The sequence below is a fragment of the Osmerus eperlanus genome, chromosome 7 (assembly GCF_963692335.1).
Source record: "Osmerus eperlanus chromosome 7, fOsmEpe2.1, whole genome shotgun sequence".
NCBI lineage: Eukaryota > Metazoa > Chordata > Actinopteri > Osmeriformes > Osmeridae > Osmerus > Osmerus eperlanus.
In genome coordinates, this window is record NC_085024.1 from 6,241,358 (window position 1) to 6,255,397 (window position 14,040).

A 14,040-nucleotide genomic window follows, 5' to 3' on the forward strand; every position below is an offset into this window, starting at 1 on the left:
GGTGACGCCCAATCCCCGCTCTCTCCTCCTCTCAGGTGCGCTCAGGACAGTTCTCTCGTCGACTGTGGGGCTCCACCCGACGGATCTCCCAGGTCTCTTCTGGTGAGACAGAGTACAACCCAACAGAGTACACTGCGAAGTGAGAGAGGCCCTGGGAAGACTGGGTCCCTTAGACCCTGGGGTCTATAGACCTCTGGCTCACACTGTGTCTCTCCTCCTGCCTTCCACATTCTTCCCATGCCCAGCTCAGCTCTGGGCTCTAGTTTTTGAACTCTCTGGGAGAGCAGCTACAGATCTTGCACTTGTTTCTACAAAAAGGGAAAAACCTTTTTAACGCATTTTTTTGAGCCTGGTGTTTTTTTGCTTTGTTTTTAGACTGCGTCATTCCAAAGAATGTCTATGTTTTAGCGGACAAAGAGGAGTGCTCTTTTTAGATGAGTATAGTCCTTGAAAACGATTACTGTGGAGGAATTCTTTGTGGTGAGCCTAGTCATATCTATAAGCCTGGTGACTCACTCTGGAACACACACACGCCTACACACATGCACACACACACACACACACACACACATACACACACACACAGACACAGTGCAGTATGAGGGGAAGAATGCTGTGAACTCTCTATGTTCCCACCTCCTTTTTTCAGCATCCCTTTTTTCCTCCTTTCTTTTGATTGTTTCAAGGCCAGTGGTTTGGCAACGGCACCTTGACTCCTCGAAACTTGAAGACTAATGTTGCTTGAGATTTAAATGCTGTAGTACCAGTGTGTACCACTAGTGGGTCTACTTTCTCTGCATTTAAGTGTGTCTGTGTGTTGTGGGTCGAGCTGCTTCTGTGTGCTATTCGTACAGTAGGTCAGTGCTGGACTATGCACATTAATTGATAAAGGTCCAAAAAAATATATTTCTGGGTCAACTCAAATATTGAACTGAGTGTACATGACATGCCTGTATGCAATGCTCAACAGATAAAGCAATAATGGTGTTGTGGTCAAAGGTATAATTTCTCGTGATTGTGAAGCTTAGAAGGTATAATTTCTCGTGATTGTGAAGCTTAGAAGCAACCAGTGTCTGTAGAGGAAAGACCAAAAGCCCACTTACCTTACAAAGAAGAGAAGACAGCCTTGTTTTATTACATGTAAATAACTACTGTATATTAGTTTGTTCTTTTCAAGCTACTGTGAGTGTATTGTTCAGACTACTTTTATTGATAACTAATTTCTGATGTTGCTGCAAAATTGGTATGTTTTTGCAAAATTGTCATTGCTCATCTTCTAAGATGATTTCTCCTTGCAAAGTAACCTTTTATGTTTAAAAAAATGTTGTTACATTAACTAAAGTGCCTTTTTTACTTTCTATTGTCTCTTTAACTGGAGCCTTAAACACACTGAATTCCAGTAAGCTGGTATAATTACTATACCAAGACTCACTCCCTTCAATTTACACTTTCTATCCTGTCACCTTTCTGTCCATCAAATTTGCTGCTGTAAATGATGTTTTAGAAATATATCCTACACAAAACAGATCCCACATCCTCCAAAGCCTCACTTTGTAGTCGCTCTATTCTTTGTGCATCTTTAGTCTGAGTACACGTCTCTCGTTTGCTGTTGAAAGTTTGTTCTGCTGTTGTTTTATTTCAAGAGGAACTGAAACAAAGAGATAGTGTCTGTGAAACACATTTGAGGAAAGACTCAGACGTGAGTGGAGGAATGCACTTCCTGTCGGCCCCTGTAGTGTGGCCAGGGATCATCTGTTGTTATGCACCATCATGATGGAGGACAATAAAGGGAACCGCTGGGCAATTGCAATACAGCACCAACAAAATGGTGCCTGTTACACATATCTGGATTACAGTGAATTATGAAAAAAATACAGACATAATTATAGCTTTGTGTGTGTGTGTGTGTGTGTGTGTGAATGGGTGGGTTGGGGGGTCTGCTCGTATTATATGTATGTGTTTCAATGTTCAGAATCACATTAACCAGTTAATGTCTTATGATTCAGTTGAGTCTAGATATTTGTTGAAAAGGTGAGTCTGAAATGGCTTGTTTCAATGTAAATGACAGTGTTTCCCCTAGGTTTACAGCTTTGGGGGGGGGGGGGGGGACGACCATGTAGAGACAGAAATGACATGCCGCCGTGTAAATAAGTAAATAACATAAGGCCATTTAGTTTGTTTAATAAATGAGCACGCTATAGACCTGTTTTATAGGAAAGGTAACCTTAAATGACTTATTTTGGGATCGGGCGCTATATATAAAATATAAAACATTTTTTATTAACTTGACCTTCCAGGGGGGGCGGGGAGGTGCCTTTGGGGGGGCGGGGGGCCCCCCTAATATAATGGTAGGTGAAACACTGAATGTCTGTATTTGCTGTATTCTTTGTACAGGAGTGTCTTTTGCATCATTATAAAAGTCAGCTGCTTTTCATGATCCTGATGAAGCATTGTGTGAGACTGGTGTATGTTGTCCTACATGAATGTATGTTTTTTTCACTTAACTATGCAGCCGTGCTGACCTGTTTCCAGTTTAATCTTCCTGGCTGACCACACACCTCAGTCCTCCACCTAGGACACTACACTGAATGCATAGTGTTTATATGTGACAGCTTTGTTTCAAAGTTCCATCATCTGTACCCCTGCACAATCCAACTCAAGCCTTAGAGCAGCACAGGGCTACCTTGGTTCTGGATCTGCTCTTTTGTAATCACTATTTTGGTGTTTGTATTTTTCTCTCAAAGTGTTCAAAATACATACTTTTTTTAACTGCCTGATTGTCTCCTGTTCCTTAATTGCAAATGTGTGACAACAATGATTACAGTTTGCAGATCCATTCTTCTGTATAAAGACTGTCTTTCAGGTAAAGCTGTGAGTGGCAGATATTTGCACAGATTAACAAAACTTGAGGGCTAAATTGTCAATAAACATTTTTTAAACCACAGGCCAGAACTAAGGTAAGGTATGGTAAGATTCCAGCTTACCATCACAGCACCCACTCTGGAGAGACATGGTACAGGAACTGCCAACCATCCCAACTCTAACGCTAGGTTACTTTTTCTCTCTAATACACTTTTGATCCTCTTCTGGCCTCCAGCCCCTTCAGCACATCTCTGTCATCTCTGTCTGTATGAACCCTATTGCAGTTGAAAAGGTCACAGCAACACTAAATTTACTTAAAGAGGAGGCTTTGATCTCCTGGTGGGCCGAACATCCTGTCAGCCTACCCATAAACACCTACAGGGGGACAATTCAAAGTGTCTTAGTGGAAGGGTGGGGGGGGGGGGGTGGCGATAAAATGGGTCTTGTTCCCCCCCCTTTTTTACCCCCCCCCAACAGTCAATACAAGTAAAGAATAAGGATGAGGGAGGGGAGGGAGATGTGGTGACTATTCTACCTCTGATGTGACTCTCTGGACAATGGAAGGAGGGGTTGACACCTTGCTCTGGGTTGTTGAAGGTAATAGTCTGTGACCTCCCCAGTCTTGAGGGGACTCTGGGAGACAAGGGGGAAGCTGCTGGAAAGGAGACCGTCGTGAGCTCCCTCAAACTTGTCGTTGTTGGAATTGATCCTGCAAAGAACCACAGCAACCCTCAAACTGTCCCTCACACTGACCCCAACCTACCCCTCCCAACACACACACCCCTTCATGACCCAATCTGCCTGACTGTGGAATGGAGAGATTATTGTTGTTTTTTATTACTTACACTACACTGCTATTTCTCACCCACGTATGACCACGGAAAATCCCAGTCATGGTGTTCAGGCTTTGTATTGTTGTAAAGAGGATGTGAACTGAAATAGAGAAATTCCTTTTTCAGTGGGGTAAATAGTTTGGACTGATTCATCTGAACAGGATGGTAGTGTTTAAGAGAGGGTGGCCAGGCCACAGAAGAGAGAGAGAGAGAGAGAGAGAGAGAGAGAGAGAGAGAGAGAGAGAGAGAGAGAGAGAGAGAGAGAGAGAGAGAGAGAGAGAGAGAGACAAGGGAGAAGGGTGAGGGATGGAGAGAGGGAGACTCTTCACAGTGAATGGGATTCACCAAATTGGAAAAAAGAAAAAAAGCAACATGGCTAGATAAATAATACTCAGATGGAATGGGAAGGAGGGGAAAGGGGGGATGTCTCTGCAGACTGTCTCCTCGGTTTCTGAAACAGGCTTTGAAGTGCCACCGCTATTGTGTCTCGGAAATCTGCCCATTTGTTTTTCTCTGAAGTTACCAGGCCCCATGTGGTGCATTCTGCAGCCTTTACAAGGTGTTGTAATTCACCGAATGTTTTTTATAATCCTGTGAATTGGTGAGATCAAATATGGGCATCGTGGACGGCTCAGTCTTTTTAATCAATTCATTTAAACAGGGATGTGTCATTCTTTAAGAAAGCTAACACATATAAACAGGCAACAGCTGATGGTGTTCCGTTATTAACAGTCTTGAGTGTACCACTAATCTGTTCATTTTTTGTCAACAAAAATATTTTTTAAATAACAATTGAACTCAACTACCTGTAAGTTGATCTGTAGCCTATTTATCTGTTACGGTAGTATTTTAATCTATTATATGAACAACAATCAAGAAACCTAAATTTGAACAAATTACTTTACATATCGATTAGTTTATGTCAATGAACCAGGTTTCAATTCAGTTGATACTTTCTAATTAAAATATCGCTCCAATATGCTTATTACCTAACTTTCCTAGCCAATCAGACAGCGAGGTACTGGGCTCCAGAGGTGGGAAGAATCAGAACGCGGAGGGGGGACTTCAAGCCCTAGAAAGACTTGGATACGAAGTTTTCTCATCTATTTTAGTGGTACTTCAGACGGAACGTACGAACACATAGGGATTTTAGAGAAACAAGTATTGTCTTCAACAGATTACAATTTATAGATGTGGAAGGCAGATCTTGTTTTGAATGTTTTCTTACGTAAGCATGTAGACTACTTTAATTCGTTGCGAGGTTTTCTTGGACAAGCTGTCATCCGTAACGTTGATCAGCGGACTAGTAGCTTTTATTAACTTTTTTTCGGTCGAGCATTTATGTTGCTGAAGTGAGGCCGTTTTGTGTAGCAACATCATTCTTTTTCTTGATACATTTTACCCATCTGGATCCATCAGTGGCCGACGCCTGGAAGGGAGAGTTCTCTGAAGAACTGAAGTATGACTGTGTTATGGGTCTGCACACTTTTTCTTCTGGCAAAGGTAAGTCTTTTCCGTGGTGGAAACCTCTGTAGTCAAATGATTCTGCTCACCGCTATATTATCATGCTGCTAAACTAGATCAATGTTAACTTAGTAGGCCAAATCAAGCGTAGTAGATAGCTATTAGACTAATTTTATATTTTCAGCACATTGTAGATGTGCTGAAAATTATCCTTATCCCACAACAAGGATTCATGTCAGAAATGTTTTCTACAGGATTTCCAAAAGGATGTATTTTGGCCACCAAGTTCAGAACGTTGTAAAATGTATCATATTAACTCCACGTGTAAATTTTTTTGTGAAGTAGGCCTAGGTGAATGCGATACAAATTGCATATAACATTGGTCTTTGTACTAGAATTCTAACCACTGAATTATTAAACATTTTTTCATAATTATACTTTTATTAAAGAAGGCAATTGAGAATGAACTCATTAACAGTCGTGCCTCCCCAAGAGGCCAAAGGAGCATACAACATAACCTATAAACTTAAAAGCAAACAAAAAAACAGTTACCAAAAAATGTAATAATTGCAATAGCCTTAAAAGTCTTAAAGATTTCAAATTGTTATAAACTATCAGTAACTGTGTTATAATTGTGGCCCCACAGTTCGAGACAGCAGTTTGACACATGACCCCAGGACTAGGGAACACATGTCTTGTCATGTTCCTCAGAGCCAAACTCTTTCTCCCACATCAAAGCACTGTGATAAAATGTCTTTATAAGATAGCCTAATCTCATTTTATAACAGAGAGATTCTGTTTACACCACACTCTTAAGGGTATTACGAGTATGTTGCCAACAATTGAATGATATCCGACCTGTTTTGTTTGTCAAGACTATTAATACAACACAGCCAGTTTAAGAAAATGAAATGGTCTCTTTTTCTTCAAACAGTGTGAGTTCTTGTGTGAGATTTATACTCCCCCAAATTCTGTTTATTGGTACCCTTTTGCCCAACTAGTACAGCTACTCATGGTGACTCAGTGCTTTAGTAATGCCCTGGGTATGTTTCAAAATAATGACTGAGACATTTTCTTTGGGAATTCTTGTATAATTTTAGCGCAGGTTTTGAGTATTGCTATGTTCAAGAAATCCGGCACAAAACAATTATAATTTTCTTCTGGTCTGTGGAGAGAAAATTGAAAGATTTTTAGAACTCAGTAATGGGAATTTCCATTCAGCTGCTAAGCAGATTTCTTGTGGAAGAGATTGGTTCCTTGTAAACACAGCTCTGAGGCAGTAGGTCAGCTCCTCTCTCCAGTCATACAGACAAGAGATGCATGCATGCTCAACATGACAGAGAAAAATAAATCTGTGGTTGTCCAGGTAGATTCAAAAATATATAATCTGTGCCTCATACTAACTCACATGGGGGGAAATGGTTTTATTTTTAATCAATGCAAAGTAAATACATAATCCCAACATGAACAAGTACACAAGTAACATCAACTGTTAATTTCTTGGAGAGGATGACCAGCCTAGAGCAAGTAATGACAATCATTGGTGCAGGAGGAAAATGCAGTTCAGTTACTGCAGTTAGTCAGACAGGCAGGTCAGCCACTGCAGTCAGTCAGACAGACAGACAGCTTCCTGGCTCTTTTCTGCATCCCCCCTCTTCCTCCTCCCTCCCCCTGCTGGAGGTGGTGGTGGTGACGCCCCTGCTGTTGCTGCTGCTGCAGCCCGGGTGTGAGGGCCAGGGGTCAGTGTCAGCCTGGAGAGAGAGCCCCTGGCTCCTGGGGCTTCAGGCCTTTTATCTGCTCATCCCTCAGGCTAGATTTACGTGGAAACTCCAGGCTGCTGCAGCCAGAGCCCATACATCACGGCTAAAGTGATCTCACTTCAAAAAGACCCAGGAGCGGCTTTGGCGGTAGTGAGGTAGAGGGCCAGGCAGTAGTATGTGTGTGTGTGTTGACAGAGTGAATATGACAGCCGTGGCGTTTACTGCCATCTTGAAAGGAGCTCTGCACGGTGGTCCTCGCTCACTTGGGAATCCCTGTAAATTACAACTTCTTACCCAAGTGGAGAGAGCAATCACAGCCCCCCCTCCCTCCCTCGCTTTCTCTCTCTCTCTCTCTCTCTCTCTCTCTCTCTCTCTCTCTCTCTCTCTCTCTCTCTCTCTCTCTCTCTCTCTCTCTCTCTCTCTCTCTCTCTCTCTCTCTCTCTCTCTCTCTCTCTCTCTCTCTCTCTCTCTCTTTCTCTCTCTCTCTCCAAACCTCTTTCCTCCCCCATTTCACTCTCTGACTCTATGACCCTCAGAGAGACAGATGAGATCTGAGTTAGTGCCGTCCACAGTAAAGGACTGTAGTTCATAAGGTGCTACAATTGTATCCATGTATTGAGCTACCAAATCACAGTGATATAACAGTCTATACACACAGTTTATATGCTGAATCCAGTCGCCCGATAGCCTGGCCTCTCAGTTCATGATTGATCTCCAAGGGGCTTATCAACAGGCACAGACCAAAATGTCTCTGGACACAACCAGATCAATTTGAAACTGTATCTTGGTTGTTTACAAAAATGCCTTCTCCATGCCGGAGGGAAATGTTTTTGAATGGGAGAGTGGCCAGACCCATCTGCTAGAGCAAATAAACCATGAGCTCGCAGATTCATCTGGTTCCCAAGCTAGTCATCAGAATCACAATTTATCATCGTAATGATAAAGTGTGACCTAAATTTGGCTGAGCAACAGTGCCTCACTCATTTTTGTTTAAGTATTTTGAAGTTGTTTGTGTGTTCTGGCTTTTTGTAGGTAGAAACTGAAACCCATCACCCATGTCACAAGTAGGTGTTTGTGTCAGGTATAGGCTGGAGCTCTTATAGGCACTCCTGACTATATTCATTAAACTCTCTGTCAAGCACGGGGCTCTCCACTCGCAGTAGAGCATGAAGGAAATATTTCACTCTATATTAGGGAACTACGGGAGGAAATACCAGTGCCTGTTCAGAGCCCTGCTCTTTCTCTAAAACGTCTGCCTGCAGAACCAGGGAAGCTGAGAGACCGCAGAGAGAACAGCAACAGGGAGACGCCACCAAAAAAACCTGCCGCCGCGCTGCCACCAAATATTTATCTGTCAGAGTCCAGAGAACTTTGAGGCTGGAGAGTGTTAGCTGAGTAGATACTTCTGTCATACAGAGGACATGGTCTGGGTACCTACACAAGACAAGGCCTTGGTTCTGATTCTGGTTGTGTCCCAGCCTGTGATCTGTTCCAGCTTATCCCCTGTCCAGATAGCCATATATTTCAGATCTGAAGTAAAGCTGATAGTTGTTTTTGGAGAGAAACGTGCTTCTGCTTCCCTTTCTAGTATCAACACGGTGGAAATATTTGTGTTCTGTGAGTGTAGGCATGATGGGGTGTGTGTGGATGTGTGCACGCATGTGTGTGCTTGAGTGCGTGTGAATGTGTGTGTGAAAGAGCGTGATTGTGTGATGGGTTTTGGTTAGAGGCTGCACAGGTTGACACACGCTGCCACTGTTTCCAAGCAGACCTCAGAGAGGGAGAAAGAGACATCACAGATCAGGGGATGTTTAGCTGTTACTTCTCTCCTGTGCAGGAGGTTGGTTGTTAGACATCTGTTTGCTCTTGTCAGCCCCCAGGGCCAGTGGGCCAATCTTTCCTAAATGTGTACATGCTTAAGATGCCGTTGTTGAGGGCCTGGGGGGTGGGTGGGGGTGTAGTATTGACCTCCATAGACACACACCTGCAGGGCTTGGGGGGTGACATCAAAGGGCCCTCTCACCCAAACAGACTCTCACATGCTGGGCAGTTCTGGTTAACTGACACCCCCCTCCCCAGAGGCTGCAACTATCTCCCCCCGCAACACACATGCACTCACTAACACACACACATGCACATACACACACCAGTGTCATTCACACTCATATGGAATTTATCAGTGTGGGAGGGAGGAAGCCCTTTTTTTACTCCTTCCTTCCTCCTCTCCTGTGCAAGTGTTTTCCCTTGCCCCTTTATGTCTTATTCTTTCCATTGGTCTAAAGCCTTCTGATTAAAGCCAGCCACTCCTGCTAGGCTCTGTCTGTGGTGCTCAAGCCCTGAGGAATGTCTACTGGATCCCTGCTGTCTGCTGCTGACTCTGGCCCCTCCAGCCTCTGCCTCACCCACAGCAGATAAGGACCCTAGAGGACTCAGAAAACAGAAAATCGAGGCAGATTAAACCGATTAAAAGGCAATTTTTCGATACACCCACACTTCCCAGGTTTTTCCAATGGCGAGGGACGTGTGTGTGTGTGTGTGTGTAACCGGTTTCCCTGCCACATGTGGAACATTGAGGTCTTGTTATTGGGCATTCAGAGGAACAGGGCTGGACTGACTGAAAGTGATACCAGAGATTGTGCTTGATGTTAGTGGGCTGGAACTTCAAACACTTACTATACTCCTTTCCCTCAGAAAGTGCAGAATCCTCTAACCTAACCTGTAACTAACAAAGTTGTAGAAAATGTTTTATACGAGAATCTTTGGTAATGTGTAAAAAAGTCAAATACTCCGCTCCTCACTCCCACTAATGGCACAGATCTTATCTCATCATCTCAAGACCATGTTGCAGCCATATGGTTTATAACGACAGCCCTGGAGGTTCTCTTTAACATGTGAACCGTGTGGCTGTTGTTGCAGGCTGGCCTGGGTGAGGCCTGTGCCAGTGGGAGGTTCACCCGGACGGGGGAGTGCTGCAGCCTGTGCCCCCCTGGTTCCGGGGTGGTGGAGGAGTGTGGAAAACAGGACACCAAGTGCCAGCCTTGCCCTGAAGGTGAGGCCTGTCATACAGGGTCCGACTCCACAATGTCACACCTCCATATCTCTATTCCTTTCTGCTCCTTTTGAAGGCTGCCTGTTCTGTGGGATGTGTGCGTGTAAAATTGTGTAAAATGTTATCAGGCATTAAGCCGAGAGACATAGACCGATGTGGGTTGAATCATCTGAGTTCCACCCCACTCACCTGGTTGTGGTCTGTCACAGGAACGTTCTCCTCGTCAGACGACCTGTCTCCATGCCAACCCTGCGTCCGCTGTCCCGCCGGCATCCACACACTGGCCGCCTGCTCCGCCAGCCAGGACACGCACTGCGAGTGCAGCGAGGGCTTCTTTCTGTGGCGTGTCGGCACCTACGAGGGCCTGTGTGCCCCCTGCTCCACGTGTGAGCGCGGCCAGGGGGTGACGAGGGAGTGCGGTGTCAAGGGGAACACAGAGTGCCAACTTTGCGGCCCCGGAACTTTCTCAGAGGAGCAGAGTACAACAAAGCCCTGCCACACATGTCTCCGATGCTCCGACAGCGAGGTGGAGATCAGAGCCTGCCAGCGCAACTCCGACACTCTCTGCATGGGTAAGTCAGAGAGAGAGAGAGGCTGGAGGAGAAGGGTGGCAGAGAGTTGGAGATGATGGAGGGTTGTGGGGTGGGGTTTTAGAAGGCTTTAGAGAGAAAGTAGCAGAGACATGCTCAGATGATAAGAGAGATGGAGAAGTAGGAGAGAAGGGGAGAGGCCTATAAAGAGTGAGGGACTGGACATATGGCCAACACCTGCAACCACCCTTCATTTGAACATTCGGCAACACTCCTAGCCTGGAAACATGAGTACCCAGAAAAAAACACTCTTAAGTGCTGCAATCAAATTGGTTATTTGGTTATAGGCTAACTACCCCTAGAGCCCTGGGGCCAGGACCAGGGTTAGGACCAGGGCTTGGGCCGGGGTTAGGGCTGGGGTTGAGGGTTTGCGCTAGGGCTGGGGCTGGGGTCAGGATGGAGGCTAAGGCTAGGGTTGAGGCTGGAGCCTGGGGAGCCTGGTGACCCTTACAGCATGCTAGACGGCTGTCTTCCAAATGGCCCTGCTCTCTCACCAGGAGTCTGGTCATCTGTACACATACAGGGAGTCCAGGGTGTGACCCCACGACCCCACAGAGGTCAGCGCAGTCCCAGAGAGTGTTTGATCCTAAAATAGGTAGGGTGTAACCAGAGGGGTCCAAAGGGCTGGAGCCTGGACCCATTTCTTAACCCCAGGAGGCCTGACAGAGGTCACATACAGACCAGGCTCACACTCTTCTCTTGAAACACATTTGCCTCTAATGACATACGTTTCGTGGACATTACAAGACATCATTAGCTTGTGATCGGTATAGACTGTTCCTAAACCAGCCTCGCTGCCTCCCTCCAGATAAGAAGCTCCACATCCGTGATAAGACCCGCTGGGCAGGCGAGGAGGGCAACGAGGAGGTGGAGGGGTCCAGCTCGGCCCCCGGGTTCACCCATCAGGATGGGGCTGGTGGCAGCAGCAACATCCTGGCCTACGTGTCAGTCCTGGCTGCTGTGGTCCTGGGCCTGCTGCTCTACGTGGCTTACAAGTGGTGAGTTTTATTGCATACCCTCAACCAGGACACCAAACCATAAAACAAGTGACAATGATGTTGGTCCTTACTGCGTCATCCTAACTTGATTTGTGGGAAGCCATACAAGAGAGTTTGTTGGCATTGTGGTCTGAATGTTAGCTTGTAGATTAGAAGACTGCATAGCATGCAAAAACCTGACTTTTTTCTGTACACATTTTTCCATAAAGGTTTTATGTGTTGTTGTTGGAGTATTGTTATTGGGGTTGTTAAAGTGTGCGCGTTTGTGCATGTTTGTGCGTGTGTGTTCTCCTCAGCTGGACATCATGTAAGCAGAAGCAGGCTCTGGGGAAGGCCCGTGCTGCGGAGCTGGGAGCAGCTCCAGAAGGAGAGAAGGTAGAGAAGCTCCACAGCGACAGCGGAGTTTTCCTGGACTCACACAGCCTGCAGGACAGCCAGCCCAGCAAAGGTGAGAAGCACACCTTCACCTCAACCCCCAAAACTACAATACTAACTCTGCTCTGTGTAGTCACGACTGGGTCCTCTGTATCCAGTGAAGTTGAGAAGTAAAGTTATGAAGTTGGTTAACATTAATAGCACATTTGCTAAAAATACATGGTGGTTAAAATGAAGCCCCAGGGTGTATGGTGATGAGGGTATACATGAACAGAGAAATGGGTAAACTCCATGTATCTCCACATACCCTCGCCCCAGCTACTGACTAGGACACTAGTGCTTGATGTTGCATAGGGTTAACTCTGATTAAAAAGAAGCCACGTTTTAATTGTTCATCTTCTCATAAGTAACTACAGCAGTTCAGACAGTGGCTAACCTCTGTCTCTGCCTCTCCATCCATCTGCCCCCCACCCCACCCCCCTTGCTGACCCCCCGCGGCTGTAGGAAGCAAGCGAGACAGCAAGCAGGACAGCCGTCTGTACATCAACCTGCCCCCCCACAGGCAGGAGGAGGTGGAGCGCCTGCTGCAGGAGGGAGGGGGTAGGGGCTGGAGGCAGCTGGGGGCCGTGCTGGGCTACGAGGCCGAGCAGCTGGACCTGTTTGGCCGCGGCGAGGCCCCTGTCCACACACTGCTGTCCAACTGGGCCCAGCAGGAGGGCTCTACCCTGGGCCTGCTGTGCTCGGCACTGGGCCGCATCGAGAGGCCCGAAGTGGCGTCCGCCCTCACCTGCCCCTCGCAGGGCGTTTCCGTGGTGTAAGAGCCCCACCCACCTGCTCTTGCTCAGCCACTCACAGGAGACTTATGGACATGAGAGGGGATTTACTTTGGTGGATGGTGCGGAGGGGGGGGGGGGCTGACAACCCGTCACCATCTGGAGGTGACCAGGAATGAGGTGCTGTGAAGGTGCAGGCCTCAGGGACTGAGAGGAAATGAGGCTGGTTCCTGTTTTTTTTCACCCGTCATTCTTCTGATTGCCTCCTTCGTCATCTGTCTGAGAGCTGCAGCTATTTATTTGCACCAGTGCCTTGAGTCTAGCAAAATAGATGTACTGATACACAAGATGGAACATTAAATAAGGCCATGCTTTGTATTCTTATGTATTGAGCTCAGGTGTATTCTATTTAGGTCTAGACATTAAATGGTGATGAGACAGTACCATAATGGGATAGGCTTATATAGAACATACAACAGGGTTGTGAAGACATCTGACTCATTTGTGCATCATCAACACTGGCAGCATCCAATACAGCATCTGGCAAATACCATGTCTGCATCCCAGCACTGTGTCTCTGTCGGGTTACAACATGAATCTGGAGGTAGAGGCCCGACTGGTGGAAACGTTCTTTCCTGTAAGAGACTGAAGCTCACAATGAAGCTCACTGCTGTGTCCAGTCGTCATCAGGCTTGAAATGGGTTGTCTTCCTCATGATGTGAGTGTCTCATCATTGAAGCCAGATAAAGAGGACTGGGCTGAAGGACAGAAAAATCATCCTCTTATTCGATATATTGTATAGCCATGCCATGATAATCTTACAATATTATTGTGTAACAATCAATCACTTATTTAGTTTTTCATCCGTATACTTCTTGTCTTTGTGTTTTTGTAAAAATTGTATTTCATGGAATAAATAGTTTCAAATACTGTGTATGAATGAGATAGTTCTTGTTGAGCTTGATGCGTGTTGTGACAAGAATACTGGAAACAGTCCTACTTGAGCAGTAAAGCAGGCGTCAGCCTGTTGTACTGGCTGATCTATGTTTATCTCTGTCTTTGTAATGACTTAAAGAGGGATCTGAGTGTGGCATGCAAAACAAGTGATCTTGTTTACAAGATGTAAAAGAAGAATGTTTTTAATAGAACATGGTCTCGATTCATTGTGTTTACTTTGTAAGCTGGTTTCCAGTACACCAATCAGGTCAAGTTCTATACTATAAAATGTTTTGATTAAATAGGCTTCTTAGTCCCAAACTACGCTACATTTCCTTGTACATTAGCCCTATCTGTACTTAGCTCTACTGTGTATTATATGATCTGTATTCTATGTACA

The 14,040-nt window shown here is 45.6% G+C and overlaps 2 protein-coding genes across 8 annotated transcripts in view; both read left to right on the plus strand.

The window, feature by feature from the left end:
- The window catches only part of nbeal2 (neurobeachin-like 2), a 37,293-nt gene extending 34,519 nt beyond the window's left edge, over window positions 1-2,774 (plus strand). For all 7 annotated transcript variants that reach the window (XM_062466809.1, XM_062466810.1, XM_062466811.1 and 4 more), the window contains one exon: window positions 36-2,774. In XM_062466809.1, coding sequence (XP_062322793.1) covers window positions 36-143 — 108 coding nt within the window. In that variant the 3' untranslated portion in view covers window positions 144-2,774. The remainder of the gene's footprint in view (window positions 1-35) is intronic.
- Window positions 2,775-4,759: 1,985 nt separating this feature from the next.
- nradd (neurotrophin receptor associated death domain) lies at window positions 4,760-13,638 on the plus strand. Its single transcript, XM_062466829.1, has 6 exons — window positions 4,760-5,198; window positions 9,836-9,968; window positions 10,178-10,540; window positions 11,367-11,556; window positions 11,853-12,004; window positions 12,436-13,638. Exons 1-6 carry the CDS (start codon window positions 5,157-5,159, stop codon window positions 12,747-12,749), a joined length of 1,194 nt encoding a protein of 397 aa, XP_062322813.1. The 5' UTR covers window positions 4,760-5,156; the 3' UTR covers window positions 12,750-13,638.
- The last annotated feature ends 402 nt before the right edge of the window (window positions 13,639-14,040 follow it).